At 45.4% G+C, this 22,109-nt stretch overlaps 1 protein-coding gene across 1 annotated transcript in view; it reads right to left on the reverse strand.

The window, feature by feature from the left end:
- Positions 1-22,109, reverse strand: part of LOC137541261 (mast cell protease 1A-like) — a 144,925-nt gene that overhangs the window by 6,366 nt on the left and 116,450 nt on the right. Inside the window, exon 5 of the mRNA XM_068262517.1 lies at positions 951-1,137. Coding sequence (XP_068118618.1) covers positions 951-1,137 — 187 coding nt within the window. The remainder of the gene's footprint in view (positions 1-950; positions 1,138-22,109) is intronic.

Raw genomic sequence — 22,109 nt, forward strand, 5'->3', positions numbered from 1 at the left:
CGTTAAGTGGTTAAATGTGGCCAAAAAAAAAAAAAAAAAAAAAAAATGAATATTTTTGTAATGGCGTCACAGTAAAAATTCACTTTAAAGGGAAACCAGAGATTAAATAAACTAAAAGATTTACACACACATGGGACTTCCTCCATCGCTTCCACGCCACGCCATCCTCAGTCTCCTGCACCTGGTCCAGTTACTTGGGCACGTCACGGAAAGTCTGACGTAGGACAAGTGCACTCTTGGCGTATCTCTTTGGGAGATACGTAGTGGGCAAATTTGACTTGCACAGACTTACTACGACTGTCCGAAGTAACGGGACCCGGTACAGAAGATGGAGAAGACTGAGGATGGTGGCGTGAGAGCAATCCGTGCCCATGGGGCTGTAGGAAGCCACAGGTGTGTCTCAAATCAATCCACACAGCAAAGATATCAAATGAGTGGCTTTGAGACAACTCTGTGTATGCCCTTGAGTGGCCCAGCAAGAGCATAAGCATCAATAAAACTGAATAACTGGCGAGATCTTAAAATGGCTGTGCACCAGAACCAAATCATCCACAAGGCAAACCTAGGCAGTTGCATAGGGCCTGGAGAAGATCTAGGGTCCTGATGGATGATAGCACCTATCAAATCTTTCTAAAAAAGCCTGGTGATCGATCATCAGTGGTTATCAAAAACTAACAATTAGCAAATACTGCACAAATATCATCACTATGCCCATGCCCACACAGGAGCACAAAAAATAATTTAGGTAACCCATTTTGGGATAAGTCCATAACAATAAAAAAATGTGGGAAAAGTGATGCGCTTTGATAATGAATACCTTACTGATCCTTTTACTGTATATACTACACAACTCTACTATTCACACAGCCCATGACATTTTTATAGGATAAATAGATGCAGCATATTAAGCCCTAGATACACGTACATCAACTAATAGTCAGCTGACTTACATCTTATTTCTTCCGTGACCCGGCGGATGAGGTCCTGGTCCCTCCTTTTCATATCCGACCACAGCATCTGGACCTGCCGGGTGGACATGACCCTGCGGTGTTCGGTCCGCAGGATCTCCCGGACCCTGCGGACTATGTCCCGCTTGGCAGGCCCAGTGCTGAGGTCATAATTTCCAATCCCAAAGTTCTGGAAAAGAAATATTAAAGTATTAAAGGGATTCCGAATTCAACTTAAAATAAAAAATTTCACTTACCTGGGGCTTCTTACAGCCCACCGTAGGCCATGAGGTCCCCCGGCGTCCTCATGGCTTCTCTTTGGGTCCTGATGTCGACTCGTGAAACCGACGACACTCGGGACTACTGTCGTCGGGACGGTTCATTCCTGGTCTGAGGCGTGCGCGGTTTTTATAACTGTAAACCGTGCAGAGTGTCAGGCCGCCAACCACTATGACGTGTCGTGTACTAGTGGCCAGCGTCCTCAGAACAGGAAGTAACCATCCCAACACTAGGCCCGAGTGTCGCCGGTTACCGCAGCCGCCTGCGGGACACGAAGAGGAGCCAGGAGGACGTCGGGGGACCTCCAGGCCTACGGTGGGCTGTACAAAGCCCCAGGTATGACACACATGATACATTACACCAAGTTCAAAATGACAGTTATCGATCATTACCAGTGAACTCCCCGCTGAAACTTGAGTGAATATGCATTGGTTGGTACTGATATCACCCGACTTTCTCTGGTCCCCCATCCTTTGGCCAAATGTCATTTCCACACACTGTCATCATCCCAGTCGCAGCGGCCAGAGTGAGAGGAGAGGCGAGCCGCGAGAAGGACCGGAGTTAAAGGGGCACTATGGCGAAAAATTGTGAAATGTCAAATATGTCCAAACATATACAAATAAGAAGTACAGTTTTTCCAGAGTAAAATGAGACATAAATTACGTTTCTCCTATGTCGCTGTCACTTACAGTAGGTCGTAGAAATCTGACAGAAGCGACAGGTTTTGGACTAGTCCATCTCTTCATGGGGGATTCTCGGGGATTTATTTATTTTCTAAAACACTTAGTGAATGTCAGTTGCTCTGTCCAACTGCCAAAAAAACTGTGTAGCGAACAGGGAAGCTGGCCATCATCATTGTTTAAATCCTTGCTGAGAATCCCCTATGAAGAAGAGATGGACTAGCCCAAAACCTGTCGCTTCTGTCAGATTTCTACTACTTACCGGCTACCGCAAGTGACAGTGACATAGGAGAAAAGTAATTTATGGCTCATTTTACTGTGGAAAAAATGTACTTCCTATTTGTTTATGTTTGCACATATTTTAAATTTCACAATTTTTTGCCCTAGTGCCCTTTAATGACGGTGGTCCGCTGGGCCTGTCCGACGCTGGTACCATTACAATATACAGTGGTGTGAAAAACTATTTGCCCCCTTCCTGATTTCTTATTCTTTTGCATGTTTGTCACACTTAAATGTTTCTGCTCATCAAAAACCGTTAACTATTAGTCAAAGATAACATAATTGAACACAAAATGCAGTTTTAAATGATGGTTTTTATTATTTAGTGAAACAAAAACTCCAAATCTACATGGCCCTGTGTGAAAAAGTTATTGCCCCCCTTGTTAAAAAATAACTTAACTGTGGTTTATCACACCGTTCACAGTTCAATTTCTGTAGTCACCCCCAGGCCTGATTACTGCCACACCTGTTTCACTCAAGAAATCACTTAAATAGGAGCTATCTGACACAGAGAAGTAGACCAAAAGCACCTCAAAAGCTAGACATCATGCCAAGATCCAAAGAAATTCAGGAACAAATGAGAACAAAAGTACTGTAATTGAGATCTATCAGTCTGGTAAAGGTTATAAAGCCATTTCTAAAGCTTTGGGACTCCAGCGAACCACAGTGAAGAGCCATTATCCACAAATGGCAAAAACATGGAACAGTGATGAACCTTCCCAGGAGTGGCCGGCCGACCAATATTACTCCAAGAGTGCAGAGAAAACTCATCCAAGAGGCCACAAAAGACCCCAGGACAACATCTAAAGAACTGCAGGCCTCACTTGCCTCAATTAAGGTCAGTGTTCACGACTCTACCATAAGAAAGAGACTGGGCAAAAACGGCCTGCATGGCAGATATCCAAGGCGCAAACCACTTTTCAGCAAAAAGAACATTAAGGCTCGTCTCAATTTTGCTAAAAAACATCTCAATGATTGCCAAGACTTTTGGGAAAATACCTTATGGACCGATGAGACAAAAGTTGAACTTTTTGGAAGGTGCGTGTCCCGTTACATCTGGCGTAGAAGTAACACAGCATTTCAGCAAAAGAACATCATACCAACAGTAAAATATGGTGGTGGTAGATAGTGTGATGGTCTGGGGTTGTTTTGCTGCTTCAGGACCTGATAGGCTTGCTGTGATAGATGGAGCCATGAATTCTACTGTCTACCAAAAAATCCTGAAGGAGAATGTCCGGCCATCTGTTTGTCAACTCAAGCTGAAGCGATCTTGGGTGCTGCAGCAGGACAATGACCCAAAACACACCAGCAAATCCACCTCTGAATGGCTGAAAAAAAACAAAATGAAGACTTTGGAGTGGCCTAGTCAAAGTCCTGACCTGAATCCTATTGAGATGTTGTGGCATGACCTTAAAAAGGCGGTTCATGCTAGAAAACCCTCAAATAAAGCTGAATTACAACAATTCTGCAAAGATGAGTGGGCCAAAATTCCTCCAGAGCGCTGTAAAAGACTCGTTGCAAGTTATCACAAACGCTTGATTGCAGTTATTGCTGCTAAGGGTGGCCCAACCAGTTATTAGGTTCAGGGGGCAATTTCTTTTTCACACAGCTCCATGTAGATTTGGAGTTTTTTTTCTCACTAAATAATAAAAACCATCATTTAAAACTGCATTTTGTGTTCAATTATGTTATCTTTGACTAATAGTTAACAGTTTTTGATTAAAAGAAACATTTAAGTGTGACAAACATGCAAAAGAATAAGAAATCAGGAAGGGGGCAAATAGTTTTTCACACCACTGTAACTGCATCATATATAACATCATCACTACCACTCTGCAATAATCACCTATTGTTACGGCCCTGCCACTCCCACAGTTAACACTCCAATGAGTTCTGGGTCACCAATGAGCTTGCTGGTTAGTCTGTACCCCACAGTTAACATTAACAGTACCATTACAATAAAAGTGCATCATATATCACTATCATTCAGCAATAAGCACCTATTGCTACGCCCCTGCCACTCCCAAAGTTATCAGTACCATTACAATATAAGTACACCATATATCACTTTCAATAACACTCTGCAATATGCATTGTGTTAATCTTGATTACTTACAATAATCATGAGTCTCTTGATCTCTGGGGGGATCTTGGGAGCCATCCTGTCTGTCTGGGGGTCTCTGGAAGTCCTGGATCACCACCTTGCTGCCTTGGTCAAAGTTCCAGACACTTCTACACCTGCCCACTGCGTATCACGTACGGGAACACGTACGTTTTTACGTGTACGAGCCGAACATATGCATGCGCATGCGCAGTTAGCGAGTGCGGATGCATTGTACGTTCCGTACATACATGCGGATTTTCAGCACAGATACGATTGACACGTACATTTCTACGCATGGCGGCATGGCGATACGCATGAATCAGTATGGGTCACGACTCAACACGACATTACGGATTTTATGCCATACGTAACACGGCGAAAGACGGGTTGATCCGGTTGCGGCAAAAAATACGGGATGCGATCACGGGTTGATCCGGATGCGGCTCCAATAATAACGGCCGCATGCGGATCCGTGATTGAGGGGTATTCGAGCAACACTACGTGCGAGGGATCCTCCGCCAGGCAAGTTGTATTTAGGCTGCTTTCCTGGGTACGCTTAGTCTTGGGGGCATACCAGGAACCTTGGTGTAAACCAAAGTGTTTCTGGATAGGTATGACCCACACCCACACAGCAGCATGGCTACATCAGGATCAGGCATGGAGGAGCTCAGAACTGCACGTCCTTTCACTCTGCCATCTTGCCACGCACCCAAATATTTAGAATTTTGGAGCACAGAATAAACATGTTCTCTTGATATTAAAGATATACAGTTAGCTTCCTCATGTATAGTAAAATATTCTAAATGCATTACACATTAGGAAACCTTTCAAAAAGTACCTTTGCAATGATATTATACACTGGTAAATCGTGTATTACATTTCTCAAACACCCTTCTAATTGTTGTTGTAGGGGATGTTCTCAAATAGGTTCCTTATACCACACTGTATAGTTCTGTCCATTAATTACTTCATACTGGCATGATATTAGTTTTATTATTCAAACTATATTTGGACCAAGTTTTATCCATTCTCCAGTTGGTTTTGTTACACACAGGCTTTAATTGCATTCTTTATCCAAAAAGGTTTCAGATTATGCAAATTCGGTGTGTTGCAGTGTTGCAAGACCGCAGATTATCTCAAATTGGGAACTTCTGATATCCCATCCTTGAAGAAGGCAGCGGGCGGTTCAGCGGTAGTACCCTTGTGGCACTTCCGCCCTTTCTCTGACCTCACGTCCTCTGCATACGAGGGTATGCGTCACGCGTACCCTCGTACGCGTCATCACGTAGAGGACGTGAGGTCAGAGAAAGGGCGGAAGTACCACAAGGGTACTACCGCTGAATCGCCCGCTGCCCGTCCTCAACGCGTCACTCTGCTACTCGGACTCCTCCTCCTCCTCACTCCACTGCCAGTGCCAGGCCAGCCACCAAGTACTATTTAACTTGCCTTAAACTTTTTTTTATGGGGAAGCGGGCAGAGGGGGGAGCGCTAGCGGAGGGGGTGGGGGGAATTTCCGCCCCCCCCCCCCCCCCCCGCGATCGGGGCATGCTCCCCCCTTATGCCTGCGACCCCATAGGGGGGCCGTATTGCGGCATGTTCGGGCGAACAGGGCCCTGTTCGGCCGAACAGGGGCCCTGTTCGGCCCTGTTCGGCGGCCATTCAGTAGTTCGGGGCGAACCCGAACTTAAAAGGCCGAACACCATCAGGTGTTCGGCCGAACTCGAACATCACCCAAACAGGGTGATGTTCTGCAGAACCCGAACAGTGGCGAACACTGTTCGCCCAACACTACTTGGCATTAAGTATGATTATTTAACTTGTTGTCGAAGAGTACTCCTAAGTCTTCCTCCAAGTTTGATGTCGACAACTGTATCCCATTTATTTTGTATGGTGCTGGACCATTGGTACGACCAAAATGCATGACTTTACATTTTTCAACATTGAATTTCATCTGTCATTTATGTGCCCATATAGCCATCCTATCCAGATCCTGTTGCAATATGTCCCTATCTTCCTGAGAGTTGACGATTCTGCACAATATTGGATCATCTGCAAAAATAGCAACATTGCTTACTACTGCATCTACTAGGTCATTAATAAATAAATTGAAGAGCACTGGACCCAGTACAGACCCACTGCTAACAGTCTCCCATTTTGAGTATGATCCATTGACCACAACTCTTTTCTGTCTATTAGCCAGTTCCCTATCCATGTACATAGACTTTGCCACAGGAGGAGGTGAGGCGACGAAGCCCTTGTGGTGCTCATGGTGGCATCTGTGTGTCTCCTTTAAGAAGGGGACCCCCAGATGCCCACCATCCCATAGGAGAAATTAGTATAGGGGTACAGAGTACCCCTTACCAATGTCCACGAAGAGTTAAATAAAATAAAAATGCAACAACAAAAAAAGTCCTTATTAATCTTTATTAACCAGAAATATTTACCTGTACTTATAAAAAAAGTTACAATACCAATATCGTCGGAAATGATCCCACACCAATTTCCTCTAACTTGCGAGCTTCATTAAAGATCTCTGACGCGCAACCACGTCTACACACCGCCACTCCCACCGGCTCTAGCTATAGTTAGTCAAAAGCATGTTTAAATTTTGGCTCCAAGGGTGAGAGTGAGCCAGAATGGTGTCTGATGTCCAGAAGTGGCTCACGCTTACCTCCGTTTGGCTCACTATGACCCCACTCTGCCCCAACTGTGAACATCTACTTAGCATCCTGAATCTGTGTTCGCAGTGGGGTCACAGTAAACCTGAGTGTGGTCAGAGTGAGCCACAGTTATGGGACATAACCAGAGGGGAGCAGCCCCTGCAGTCAAAAGGAGGCCCACAGCTGAATCAACTAATAACCTTCCCTTCCTCTGATACAGGAGACTATTGTAAGAAGCTTTTAGGTTCTTGCAATGCAAATCCCTTATTTACTATAGAGAACCATTGTTTCGGCAAGAACACTATATTCAGATTTTTCCCTTAAAGGAACACTATCAATTAAAACACATTACCACTAGTGCTAAGGACACTTTATTTATTCACCCAGTTCTCTCTCCCTCTCTCCCTGCCTAGAAATCATACTTCATTCCTCACACAGCTCACAAATATACTTCACTGTGTCACAGCATGCAGGAGACATGATGAGGAGGCTGATCTGAGGAGGTAACTAGATGAGCTGTAATATTGCTGTAATATAACTAGCATAGAGATGTGTATACACTATTCCTGACTGACTGACTAAGGGCTCTTTCACACCAGAGCTGATCTCTAGCTTTTTGACGCAAAGTCAATACTTTGAGTTAGCCAAGGTAAAATGAAAATCTACAGACTTTCATTTTACCTTTCACATCCAATGCTACATTTTGATGCATTGCGGTTTGATGCACCCGGGAGCTTTTAATCGTCCAACACAGGCATTTTCCCATCGAGAGAATTATAACTACTGCCGCTAATCAGTGTCGCACCGCAACATCCCGGTGTCCACGCCGCAGATCATAATGCTTGCAGGAAATCGGCTCTTGCAAGCGTTATGTAATGTGAAAGAAGCCTGACTGACTAGCTTGCTTGTGATGTTAAATTCCAGGCTGCATTTACTTCATACCCTGCTATGAGAGGAAGAGACCCTGTTTACAAAGGCATTATCAGGCTTTTTATCGGTCAGAGAACAGAAGAAAAGGAAAACACATTGCTGGAATCTTAAACCCCTTACCACCATCTGAATAAGATTCTTTCAGCTAGGTGATTATTAAACTATACACTGAGGAGTTGATAGAAACTCCCCTGTGCAGGAACATGGTCTAGCCCTTTAAGAGCCAGACACTTTTGTATCTAAAACTGATGGAGGATTTTACAGAAGAGAGGCAGAGCTGTGTAAAGGTGGCCATAAACTTACAGATTTGCAGCAGATTCGACCATCAGATAGATCAGATGCCTGTCAAGTCGGAATCTGACAGGAATCTATCTGAAGTGTGCCACACACTAGGAACAGATTTCCAACAGATTTCAGAATGAAATCTATTGGAAATCGATTTAAATGCATTATTGGACCATTAGATCCAATGCAACTCTATGGGCCACCGATCTGCTGGCAGCAGCAGATCGACCTAGATTTTCCATCCTGTCGATCGGCCAATGGATCGGCAATCAATTTCCAATCGATCGATTGATTTGATTGAATTGATCGGTCGATCGACGGCTGAAATCAACCAGTGTATGGGCCCCTTAAAGAGACACTGAAGCGGAAAAAAAACCTTATGATATTATGATTTGTATGTGTTGTACAGCTAAGAAATAAAACATTAAGATCAGATACATCAGTCTAATTGTTTCCAGTACAGGAAGAGTTAAGAAACTCCAGTTGTTATCTCTATGCAAAAAAGCCATTAAGCTCTACGATTTTCAAAGTAACTTTTATTATCTCAACTGTTAGTGAACAAATTTATTTTTCTATGCCAGAGGAGAGGTCATTAGTTCAAAGACTGCTCTGAAAGAATCATTTTGAATGCGGAGTGTTGTGTAATCTGCACATATTAGAGAATGATGCAATGTTAGAAAAAAACACTATATACCTGAAAATAAAAATATGAGAATATTTTCTTTGCTGCTAATCTTCTAGTAATTATTCATACTACACAACCAATTCATTATATCATATATTTTTTTTCGCTTCAGTGTCTCTTTAAGGAAGGAAATTGCTCCTAGTACTTGTGGTAATGTGTGCCTAACATACAGCATTTAAAAAAATGCTTTAATCGATAGCATTCCTTTAAGACATTCTAGAGAAACATAATTCTGATCATTTTAGTGGTACATCCTGCTTTGGGGAAGGCGATTGAGCTTTATCTGCTCAAATGTACAGACAACCACTGGCAAGTAGTGGTGCTCGGATTCGACCTATTCGGCCGTGGTTGAAAAAAAATCCGAAAATGGCGTGATTAATTTCCGGATTTGAAATGGACTCATGAATTCGATCCAGATTTTTCCCGTGAATGAGGCAATCATGGAAATTCACGGCCGTGATCACGGAAAAGCGTTTTAGCTAATAGCAAAGCCCCCATACAGGCTACCATAACCAAAATTGCATGGATTATAAAGGTGAGATGTGGCTACAACTTAAAAAAAAAATTCAAAAATAACTTTTAGTTTTTGAGAAAATCGATTTTAAAATTTCAAACAAAAAAGTATTCGTGATTAAAAAGCCACCAAAACCCGCCGACTTTAGCAGTTAATAGCAAAGGCCCCCTTACATGGTAGGAACACCAAATTTGCCAGATATGTTAAGAAGAACAGTGGGAACAAGAGGACATTTTTTTTTTCAAAAAGACCTTATAGTTTTTGAGAAAATAGATTTAAAAATTTCATAGGAAAAAAGTATACATTTAAATATGTTAAATGACAGTTCTTAGTGAAACAATTCCCGATGACTTTAGCAGTTAATAGCAAAGGCCCCTTGCATCCTAGCAACACCAAATTTGCAGTATATGTTAAAAAGATAGTGGGAAACAATATTAAAAAAAAAAAAAAAAATTGTGGGGTCCCCCCTCCCGAGCCTCTTTAACCCCTTGTCCCCATGCAGGCTGGGATAGCCAGAATGTGGAGCCCCGGCTGACTGGGGCTTTGCACCCTGGGCTATACCAGCCCACATGGTCCATGCTATGAGGGGCTCCGAGAGAGAGGGGCGGCCTAGCCTTCCCCTCTCCCCCGAAGCCCTTATCCTCAAAAAAAAGTCCCACACCAATATCCTCTATCTTGGGATCTTCACCTTGATTAAAGATCTCCGCCAACCCGCCACCACACACGCCGCAGCTCTCAGCTAAGTATAGCTGAGAGGGCATCCGCCTATGTGGATCCATTGCCGCCGGCTCCCGCTGTCCTCCCTGCCCCCCCACCTGTCACCCTCACCCATGCTAGCACCCAGTGAGGGTGACAGGTGTGGGCAGGTGGAGAGGACAGCAGGAGCCAGTGGCAATGCGTCCGCATTGGAAGCTCTCTCAGCTATACTAAGTATAACTGAGAAAGATCAAGATGGCGCCGGACTCGGACGCCTCGGCCACAGGGCTCTGGCCTTTTTTGCTTTCTTAATGGGCTATCCCTCCTCCACTCACCTCTGGCTTCACCTCTCGCTGAGGTAGGAGGCGGAGGACATGAGCACTGCCGGTCTGGCTCTCTATCAGCCACTGATCATGGCAGAGGACGGTCGGCTAGAGGATCAGCTGCTGGGGGACCCACGCAGGCAGGGAGAGGCAGCACGGAGCAGCATGGAGCTCTGACGATCTGCCGCCACTGCCCCCGGACCATCAGCAACACCACCTGCGCTGACACCACCACGGAACTGAGGGCTCACAGGCCACCGGCTACCCTGCTGGTCGGGTGCGCCCCGCTTCACTCAGCGGACCAGCTGTTCGGGCAGATCAGCGCTCCTGCACTGCACCTGTTCAAGGCCCACGTGCTGGGTGCAGGCATGGAGAGGCAGCTCGGAGCTCCGCTGATCTGCCGCCGCTGCCTCCAGACCACCAGCGCAAGCGTCATCCAGGATGGCTCCCAGTGGGGAAAACCAGCGTCGCATCGGAGGAGTCCACAGCCGTCCCCCTGCCACCGCACACAGAGGCCTGAAGCCGCCGCCATGGAGACCAGCAAGCGTCATCCAGGACGGCCCCCCGAGTTGAGGGTCAGTGTCACATGGAGGAGTCCACAGCCATCCCCCTGCCGCCATGGAGACCAGGACGCTGCAGGCATCATCCAGGATGGCTCCCCGTGTTGAAGGCCAGGGTTGCTCAGATGGGTCCGCAGCCGTCCCCCTGCCACCGCTCACAGCAGCCTGAAAGCCGCCGCCATGGAGGCCAGGGTGCAAGGAAGGAGCGCACAGCTGTTCCCCCACCCCTCACAGCCAGCAGGCGCAGCCGGAGGATCCAGGTCGCTGTACAGAGGAGGGTCACAGCTGGTCCTCCGCTGCTGCTACTAGCCTCTTCCACAAAGGCCGGAGGATCCTTCTGTCCATATGGCAGCCCTGGATCCCCACGGGCCCTGGAGAGCTTGGTTTTCTCTCCACCAGTCCTGGCTCTGTGTGCTTCGGCTGCTGGGGGCACGGGGGTCTTGCGGCCGCCATCCAGGCAGACTTCTGACCCATTTCTCCATCAAGGGGTCCCTTTCCCTGCCACGGCCTCGGGGAGATCCTCGCACATCAGTTGGACTGATTGTTGGACCCAGGGGTGTTTTATTTAATCTTCAGCCCCAAAGGACCCTGCCTCTGTCCCTCTCTTCTTGCCTTGGTTCTTCTCTTTGTCTCTCCTAGCTATCCTTTCTCTCTCTCTTTCTCTATCCACTCTCTTCCTGGACACACTGTGGGGCATCTGGAACTGCTGTGGAGCGAGCGAGCGACATCGGTAGTTGGCAGGCTGCTCCACTCACATAGCACTCCAGATTCTTCACGCGTCCTTTACTACAGTTATAGGGATATGTATATATAGGTATATGCTTACTTGTACTACTGTACCTGATTGTATGTGTTGTTTTGCATGCATGTGTTTGTACCATCTCCGACCCTGTACGAGCCAAAAATAATTCCGGGTACAACCCCCATTGTACTTGGCGAAATAAATATGATTCTGATTCTGAGAAAAGCATCAGGGCCAGCACTTCAATAAAGGCAAAGGGGGCAACTGCCCTCAAGCCCCAGAGGCCAGAGGGGCCCCCAAGCATCTCACCTTTAAAAATTAAATGAGGCTGCAATGGCAGCGGGCCGCTGTGTACAGTGGCGTGGGCTGCAGGGCGCTGAAACTTGGTGCAGCTGGTGGGTGCTTGTAAGCGGCATTCAGGAAGGGCTGCAGGCACATACATTACCTGTTTCCGCTGTGTCACAGCCCGGTTTTCTTCCGCCTTCCTTGTGGTGGGATGCAGCGCGGCTAGCCGCAGCGACGTTCTCCCCGACGTGACGCAGGCATGTGACATCACGACAGTACACCCATGCCTGCAAGGAGGAAGAGGCGCCCTGCTGTTACTGGTTCCCGCAAGTGTACTGTACACACAGGATGAACAGGGATCATGACTGCATGCATCTGGTAAGGCAGATGTCATGTCATGTCAGATCCGATTAAAAAAATGGTTAAAAGGGGAGTCTGTCTGGGGATGGAGTCTGGGCAAACTAGACTTTGTTGAAAGGTGGGGGCTTGCACTGTGTGAGGTTGTTTTGTGTGTGGACCTGCCACAATTGAACCTATTATTGTTTTTATTGATGACAGTACTGTCTTTTTATGGATATCGCCCACGATTGGAAGGAATGGGAATCAAGGGCGATATCAATAAAATGACATGACAGTACTGTCATCAAATAAAGAAATAATAGATAGTGGCAGGTCCACACACCAAAACAACCTCACACATTGCAAACCCCTACCTTTCAACAAAGTCTAATTTGTCCAGACTCCTGTAATGCCAGGGGATACTGCCCAGTACCTGAACAAAGCAGATCAAATGGCAATGGAAAGGGGGGGGGGGGTGGCATGCTTGTGTGAGGTTGTTTTGGTGTGTGGGCCTGCCACAACCTTTTATTGCTTTTATGGATATCCTACGAATGGTGGGCGATATCAATGAAAAGACAGTATTGTTATCAATAAAAGCAATAATAGGTTCAGTTGTGGCAGGCCCACTACTGAAAAACAACCTCACACATGCAAGCTCTACACCTCCACAAATGACTTTTTTTTTTCTGCGGCGGGGGCTGTACCACCTGACAGGGATTCACTGAAGGGGGGCTGAATTTGCTGGGGAGTATGGGTCCCCCAGGCTACCTTTGCCCCAGGGCCCACATGCCGCTTAAAACAGCCCTGTTTAAATTTTGGTTCACAGGCTCCCCATTGGTTCCTTAACAGACCAATGGGGATCAGGAGGATCCCCCATTGGTCGATAAGGAACCAATGGGGAGTCTTGGAGCCAAAGTTTAAAGATGTTTTTCTCTCAGCTATACTTAGTATAGCTGAGAGAGCGTCCAATGCAGACGCATTGCCGCTGGCTCCCAACTGTCCTCACCACCTGCCCACACTTGTCACCCTCACCCATGCTGGCACCCAGTGCACCCATTCAGGCACGTGCACAGGGGGGTGCTCTGGGTGCCCAGGCACCCCCCTTTTTAAAACCTTCAAAAAAATCCCCTCTCGCTGCGCAAAATAAGCCCCGCCCCCAACCGCGATAAGCCCCTGCATTTTCTTTATTTAATTATTGCTGCAATATAACTGTTTTCCTCCTCCTCTTCCTAGAAAGCTGACTATTGTATTATTGGTAGCAAATAAATGCCCAAGCAAGCACTAAAAGCAAACAAATGGCAGTATTCAGAATTTGCGGACGTGTTTAGTCCCAAGTCAACAGATAAACTTCCTCCTCACCGTCCTTTTGATTGTCCCATTGATCTCAGGTCTGGTTGTATGCCCCCTAGAGGTCATCTCTATAATTTATCTGGGCCAGAGAAGAATACATCCGAGAAAACTTAGCTAAAGGCTTTATTCGTCCCTCTCGGTCATCAGCAGGGGCAGGATTCTTTTTTGTGAAAAAGAAGGATGGAGGTCTCCGTCCATGCATTGATTATCGGGGCTTAAATAAGATTACGGTAAAAAATCGTTTCCCTTTGCCTTCAATTGACGATTTGTTTACCCAGGTCACCAATGCTAAGATTTTCTCGAAGCTGGATTTTAGGGGTGCATACAACCTTGTGCGTATCAGGGACGGTGATGAATGGAAGACGGCCTTTAACACACCCGACGGGCATTACGAGTACCTAGTGATGCCCTTCGGATTGTGTAACGCCGCCGTCTTCCAAGAGCTGATTAACGAGGTGTTCAGAGAGGTGTTGGGCAAATTCGTCTTGGTGTACTTAGACGATATACTGATTTTCTCATCCAACCTCTCAGAACACAGGAAACATGTTGGGTTTGTGTTACGGAAGTTGAGACAGAAGACACAAGACCACGGACCTCACACCCAAGATTAGGGACTTTGTGTTATCATTCTGTTATACTTCAGACTAGTTCCAGGGTGTCGAGACCACGGACCTCACACCCAAGACTAGGGATACTGTGTACCATCATATTATACTCCAGACTAGTTCCAGGGTGTAGAGACCACGGACCTCACACCCAAGACTAGGCATTGTTTGATATCTGTTATGACCTACTGCTTTTCTGACTATCCCTCTGCTTTCTGATTCGGTACCTACCCATATCTGATTATCTGTTGCCAACCCAGCTGCCTTTGGATACCGAATCAGCCTTCTGTCTCTGTACCTTGTCTGTCCATGTGTTCCCGACCTGGCTTGCCCGACCTTGAGAGCTATCTCTCTCCTTTAAGAGATAGTCTCCAGACCTGCTAGTGACATTCACCTTTCAGGTGTCACTCACTCACTGGTCCTTCCTACCTTCAGCCTTAGACTCCACCCCTTGGAGGTCTCAGGCTGCTGGAAGGTTTTTGCACTTCTCAGAAGGCAGTATCGCCCATACTGCCAAAGACCACCTGCTCCTCGGGTGGTCTTACTCAAAGTCATTACTGTTGCACCAAACACTCACACTATATAGGTGTCCAGAGGTTAGTTATACTTGGGTTATCGGTGATTCTGCAGATCATCAATAATCGGGTATATATTTGTATTCTTGGTGATACTGCAGATCACCGATAATCAGATTCTCTCTGTGTGCTGACACCAATCATGACAATACTGAAATTGTAATAATCTCCTCTGTGAGGTCTGTTTTGTCTTCAGACACTACTGCAGCCAGACTATGCTGGCTGCTGTCTGCAGAGATTTTCTGACATTCACAATGAATGAATTGTCCATTTGCATTTCATTCGCATTCCATTGTGGTGTGGCTTGTTATTCTGAATCCAAGTGCTATGCTGTTTGCAGGGATATGCATGAACTTATGAGACTCAGGCTAAGTGAATGCAGATTGCTGCCTTGTCCTTTTGCAGGTCTGTCTCTGATTGGTGCGTTCATCCATAAATGTTACTTCCTGAGTCTGCTTCCCCACCCGACATTTTGTTAGTCTTTGGACTGCAAATCCTGGGTCAGACTTTAGTTAGATCCTAGTGCATTGAACCCGGCAGGACCCCGGCTTATTTGCACATAGCTAGAGTTAATGTATTTGACCTTTGATAGCTGTAATCAGTAGTAAACAACATGTCAATTGTATTTATCTGTGTATGACTTCTTGCCTGTTTCTGACTGCTCCTGCTGCCTCGCGATTCTGTACCTCTGCTTATCTGACCTTGTTGCCGACTTCTTGCCCGAAACTTTACTCTGAGCCTGTCTTACGATTCTGTACCTTTATCTGCTCGGTTGTTGCCTACCTGATCTGTCTGACTATCCTCACTCACCAGTGGGCCCTCGCCACTGGAGAGGTTACCGCTGAGCCTCTATCAGCAAGATACTGTTTGCACCAATCACTACACATATTGGTGCCTCTTTGTTATTTTCATTATTGTATTAGTGTGTTCAACTCCTGTTTGTTTGAATACTCTGCCACCAGTGGGCTCCCCCCCACTGGGGCTACCGTCTTGGTGGCGTTCGCCACTTTACTGTGCACTAAACATGTGTATTTAAAGTATACTGACTTGTTATGTCCTGTTAAGATATTGCTCATTGCTAGAGTTGAGCTGAAATTTTCGTAATTTCGCATTACTATAATTACGCATGCGAAATTTGCGATTACGATGCGAAATTAGCGTAGCGAAATTGCCATTAAAATCGTAATTGAAAATACCGTAAGCGTAATTTTCAACGCGAAATTTCGCGTTTCGTATCATGCCGTAATTTCGCATTAAACGCTACCGTAATTTCGCGTTAAACCGTAACGCTCCGTATAATATAAAAAAGCCGCCGACTTTAAGGGTTAATAGCAAAGCCCCCTTAAGTGCTAAGAGCCTCAAATTTGGAGAATATATTAAGGAGATCAGGAGGAATAAGAGGAAAAAATTTTTTTTCAAAAAGACCTTATAGTTTTTGAGAAAATCGATGTTAAAGTTTCAAAGGAAAAATGTAAACATTTAAAAACCCGCCGACTTTAACGGTTAATAGCAAAGCCTGCTTAAAGTTTAGGAACACCAAATTCCCAGGGTATATTAAGGGGATCAGTAGGAATAAGAGGAAAAATTTTTTTTTCAAAAAGACCTTATAGTTTTTGAGAAAATCGATTTTTAAGTTTCAAGGGCGAAAATGTCTTTTAAATGTGGAAAATGTCAGTTTTTTTTGCACAGGTAACAATAGTGTATTATTTTCATAGATTCCCCCAAGTGGGAAGAGTTTTACTTACTTCGTTCTGAGTGTGGGAAATATAAAAAAAAAACGACGTGGGGTCCCCCCTCCCAGACCTCTTTAACCCCTTGTCCCCCATGCAGGCTGGGATAGCCAGAATGCGGAGCACCGGCCGCGTGGGGCTCCGCACCCTGACTATACCAGCCCGCATGGTCCATGGATTGGGGGGTCTCGGAAGGGGAGGGGCAGCCAAGCTTTCCCCTCCCCCTCCGAGCCCTTGTCCAATCCAAGGACAAGGGGCTCTTCTCCACCTCCGATGGGCGGTGGAGGTGGAGGCCGCGATTTCCTGGGGGGGAGGTTCATGGTGGAATCTGGGAGTCCCCTTTAAAAAGGGGTCCCCCAGATGCCCACCCCCCCTCCCAGGAGAAATGAGTATAGAGGTACTTGTACCCCATACCCATTTCCTTTAAGAGTTAAAGTAAATAAACACACAGACACTTAGAAAAAGTATTTTAATTGAACAAAAAACATAACCACGAAAAAAGTCCTTTAATATTCTTAATTAACCATTAATACTTACCTGTCCCTTTAAATAAATGATCCCTCGCAATATCCTCGGAAATGTTCTATCAGTTACAATGTAACAAAGTTATTACAATGTATCAACTTTGTTACATTGTAACTACGCCGCACCCGACGCCACTCGCCGCTCAGCCGCCGCATACGCCTCCGTGCAGGACGCTAAGTCCCCGCAGCTCCCGCTGTCCACCCCGCCCACATCTGTCACCCACATGTCACCCACATGTGGGTGACATGTGGGTGACATGTGGGAGAGGCGGGGAGGGCAGCGGAGCCGGCGGGGACTTAGCGTCCTGCACGGACCCGACAGAGCTCTGAGCTATAGCTCAGAGCTCTCTAAAGCATCTTTGTATTTGGGCTCCAAGGAGACCCATTGGTCCTTAGCAGACCAATGGGGTTCCTTCAAATCAGAAGGAACCCCATTGGTCTGTTAAGGACCAATGGGGCTCCTTGGAGCCCAAATACAAAGATGCTTAGAGAGCTCTGAGCTATAGCTCAGAGCTAGCTCAGAGCTCTGTCGGGTCCTGCAGCGCAGACGCGGTGGCGGCGGCGGCGGTGAGTGACGTCGGGTGCGGCGTAGTTACAATGTAACAAAGTTGATACATTGTAATAACTTTGTTACATTGTAACTGATAGAACATTTCCGAGGATATTGCGAGGGATCATTTATTTAAAGGGACAGGTAAGTATTAATGGTTAATTAAGAATATTAAAGGACTTTTTTCGTGGTTATGTTTTTTGTTCAATTAAAATACTTTTTCTAAGTGTCTGTGTGTTTATTTACTTTAACTCTTAAAGGAAATGGGTATGGGGTACAAGTACCTCTATACTCATTTCTCCTGGGAGGGGGGGGTGGGCATCTGGGGGACCCCTTTTTAAAGGGGACTCCCAGATTCCACCATGAACCTCCCCCCCAGGAAATCGCGGCCTCCACCTCCACCGCCCATCGGAGGTGGAGAAGAGCCCCTTGTCCTTGGATTGGACAAGGGCTCGGAGGGGGAGGGGAAAGCTTGGCTGCCCCTCCCCTTCCGAGACCCCCCAATCCATGGACCATGCGGGCTGGTATAGTCAGGGTGCGGAGCCCCACGCGGCCGGTGCTCCGCATTCTGGCTATCCCAGCCTGCATGGGGGACAAGGGGTTAAAGAGGTCTGGGAGGGGGGACCCCACGTCGTTTTTTTTTTATATTTCCCACACTCAGAACGAAGTAAGTAAAACTCTTCCCACTTGGGGGAATCTATGAAAATAATACACTATTGTTACCTGTGCAAAAAAAACTGACATTTTCCACATTTAAAAGACATTTTCGCCCTTGAAACTTAAAAATCGATTTTCTCAAAAACTATAAGGTCTTTTTGAAAAAAAATGTTTTCCTCTTATTCCCACTGATCCCCTTAATATACCCTGGGAATTTGGTGTTCCTAAACTTTAAGCAGGCTTTGCTATTAACCGTTAAAGTCGGTGGGTTTTTAAATGTTTACATTTTTCCTTTGAAACTTTAACATCGATTTTCTCAAAAACTATAAGGTCTTTTTGAAAAAAAATTTTTTCCTCTTATTCCTCCTGATCTCCTTAATATATTCTCCAAATTTGAGGCTCTTAACATTTAAGGGGGCTTTGCTATTAACCCTTAAAGTCGGCGGCTTTTTTATATTATACGGAGCGTTACGGTTTAACGCGAAATTACGGTAGCGTTTAATGCGAAATTACGGCATGATACGACTGTAATGCGAAAATTACGCGAAAATTACGCTTACGCGAAATTTCGCGAAATCCTTCTTCATTACGATTATGTACTTACGGCCATAATCGTAATTACACTAATTACGCGAAATTTCGCAAAATCGTAATTAGGTCATTACGCTCATCTCTACTCATTGCTGCATTTGCATTGAGCAATTTCTGTCTGGCATTTGTGGATGCTCTGTGAATGAATGTCTGTTCCCTCAAAGTCTGCTACTAGTTTGACAGACATTCATCTGATCTATTGCAGATCTGTTCCTGTTCCTGTCTTGTTAATGTATTGCTCATTGCTGCATTCGCATTGAGCAATTTTTGTCTGTCATCTGTGGACTGTTCAGAGGATTTGTCTCTCTGTGCTCCACAGCTCCACCTGCTGGATGTGTTTGTTCCTCCACAGGTGTGTTCCACCATTACTGGGCTCCTCTGTCTGAACGCTTGTGAAGATCTCCTCAGAGTCAGCGTACATGCTGTGCGCTGACCGGGGAGATCGTTCCCGCAATCGTTACAGAAATCAATTACATTTTTCTGATAGAATTTTCTGGCTTTGTCCCTATTAATAAGATATCGTCCGCATATGCCACAATCTTCATATGTGTTCCTCCTATCTTTACCCTATGAATATCTGTGTCATCTTGGATTTTTTAAAATAAAGATTTCTATGCAGATATTAAAAAGGAGGGGTGAGAGAGAGCACCCCTGCCTAATCCCATTATTCAAGGAGAAATTCCTTGATATATTTTAACACTTTAATTCAGCCCTCAAGCTAATGAGGAATAGTGTGTCATAGAGCCCGGGTTAAACAATACTTACACTAATTAATTATGGGCCTGTAACTCAAGTCACATAAACTCTTCACATTACAAGTACAAAAAGTTAGCTCAGGCCTCACATTCAAAAAAATCAATAACTTTATTGTGAACAGAAATCAAAGGTGAATAGCAAACCATAGATAATTTAAATGCACTAAAAACACAGCGATACCTCAGAGATGACAAGGCCCACCCCCCACACACTAACATGCCATATAACCAACTGCCATTCTCACCACCTGGATGTAAACAGGACCTAATGATTTCTGTATACAGTTGTTGTACATATACTCTAGCATGCTGCAGGCTAATTGTATAGCTGTGCTTTCCCAATGCTCAATAAAGGATGAATTTCACCTCAGATCTGTTAGGTTTGGCAGTTCGCAACAATGACAGAGCACAGGCTCTAATGATATTTTTAACTCCCAATATCTCATGTCAAATAAGCCACTGCAGCGTCCAAGTAGATAAGTATATCCGTGAAGTGGATTTTTGCATGCATATCAGTTGGTGTAATCCAGTGCCCATGCACTCAGCCTTGTTGATAGGGCAAGCTTGCATTAAACCCTTGATATATGGATCCATCTAAAAATGGCGCAGGGAGAAAAATGGCGCACTGTTCCGCCGACAAATGTATCATAAAACGCTATTTACCGTTTTAATGTAAATACATTAAACCGGTAAATAGCAATTTATGAAACATTTATTGTGGAACGGTGCGCCATTAAAAAATGCAGGGGCCAGTTATAGGCAACGGGGTCGGGGGGAGAGAGGCAGCGGGACACTGAGGGGAATAGGTGTAGGATGTGTGCAATATGCATACATTACCTTGTCCCGGCCGGCGATCGCTCCTTCTCTCCACTCCTTGACTTCTTCCGTTAGTTTGTTGTAGTCCTTCAGCCGGCCAATCACCATGCGGGGACTGAAACCACATGGTGATTGGAATGCGCCATTTTTTAACACTTAAGTTATAACGCTAAATAGCGTTATATAATTGAAGTCAATGCGGCACCATTTTTATTCCTCTGTCGATGTGCGCCATTTTTATCTGTCATGTTACATATGGCCATTGATTTTGACATTTGCGGCACATCCTCCCCCACGACTTCCTTGAAAATCTGCTTTGACAATGTTCCTATTACAATTCTCTTGATTGTTTAATTTTGATGTCATTTCCCATAGCTTCTCCTCATTGAGGGTTAATGTCTGAGTTTACCGCCCTTAATGTTAAGTTACCAGACTCCTAGGTTTGGTGTGATGATAGGGTGTGTGTGGTTGATTTAAATAAACGGAGTGTGTTTTCTGGGAAAACAGCTGCATTGATACAGAGGGTGCAGTATTGTGTCCTATACACTGGAGGGTTTTCAGTGCCTCTGCCTGGATGGCCTGTGCCCTGAAATGGCCCTGCTCTTGTCCACCTTCTAATCCACTGCCATACTACATGCAATCTGGAAATATTTTAATCTTTTTGACCATCACTGCACAGTACATAGGTTCAAAGTTCATACAGCATCTATGTAACTTCAACTTGAAGGCCAGGCATAGCGGGTCCAGGGAGAAGCACTAAGAAAACATTAATGTTATGAGCTGTCCACCTCTAATAAGCTACTGTGAAGAAAGCCTTCATATAGAAATTACAAGACGCACTGTCACAGGCCTGTATTAGGGCTGCACCAAGGAGTCTCATGGCTGAGTTCTTCAACAAGCAATTTCTTCTCTTTTTAATTACCGGTAGTACAGAATGGCAATGTGTGAAGTTATCAGGAAATGAATGTTTGGTACAAGAAAGTAAATATATACATTACGTGTTACTGTACTTCTCAGTTTCCTCCCTTAACAGAATGTGGCTGATATGCAAAGATAAAATTTACTTCCTGTCTCTGTGTTACAGAAAACGTTGAGGTCAATGTGAGAAAAAGACATCAGCACAGCAAATAGACATGATAACAAAAGTATGTAAGCTCAGCTTTCAGTACCAATGATGAGTACATTAAGGCTTCTTTCCCACTAAGACGTTGCGTTAGATGCTACGTTAAGGTCGCATAACGTGCACCTAACGCAACGCATAGTGGGGTAGAAGCTGGACGTCAGATCGAGCCGCGTTAAGCGTCTCTTCATGCGTCCTGTGATGCCGTGATGCGTACTCTTGGACACATGCGGCATCACGTGGTCTCGCCGGCCAATCTCCGCACACAGCGGCGCTCCAGGAAGTAAACACTGCACGTCACACCGTGCAGTAAATATTAATTAGCCATGTGCCTGGCCGAGGAGGAGGAGGGGGAAACCTCCTCCTCCAATACTACTGAGCATGTGCAAACAGTTTAACGCGGCTTAGCCGCGTAGAACGCACAGCATTTTGAAATAACGCAGCACTTTGAAATAACGTGAAGCGTTACAACGTAACGCAACGTGGGCTCTGTGAACAGCCCATTGATTTTCATTGCTATGCGGTATG

The sequence above is a fragment of the Hyperolius riggenbachi genome, chromosome 1 (assembly GCF_040937935.1).
Source record: "Hyperolius riggenbachi isolate aHypRig1 chromosome 1, aHypRig1.pri, whole genome shotgun sequence".
Taxonomy (NCBI): Eukaryota; Metazoa; Chordata; class Amphibia; order Anura; family Hyperoliidae; genus Hyperolius; species Hyperolius riggenbachi.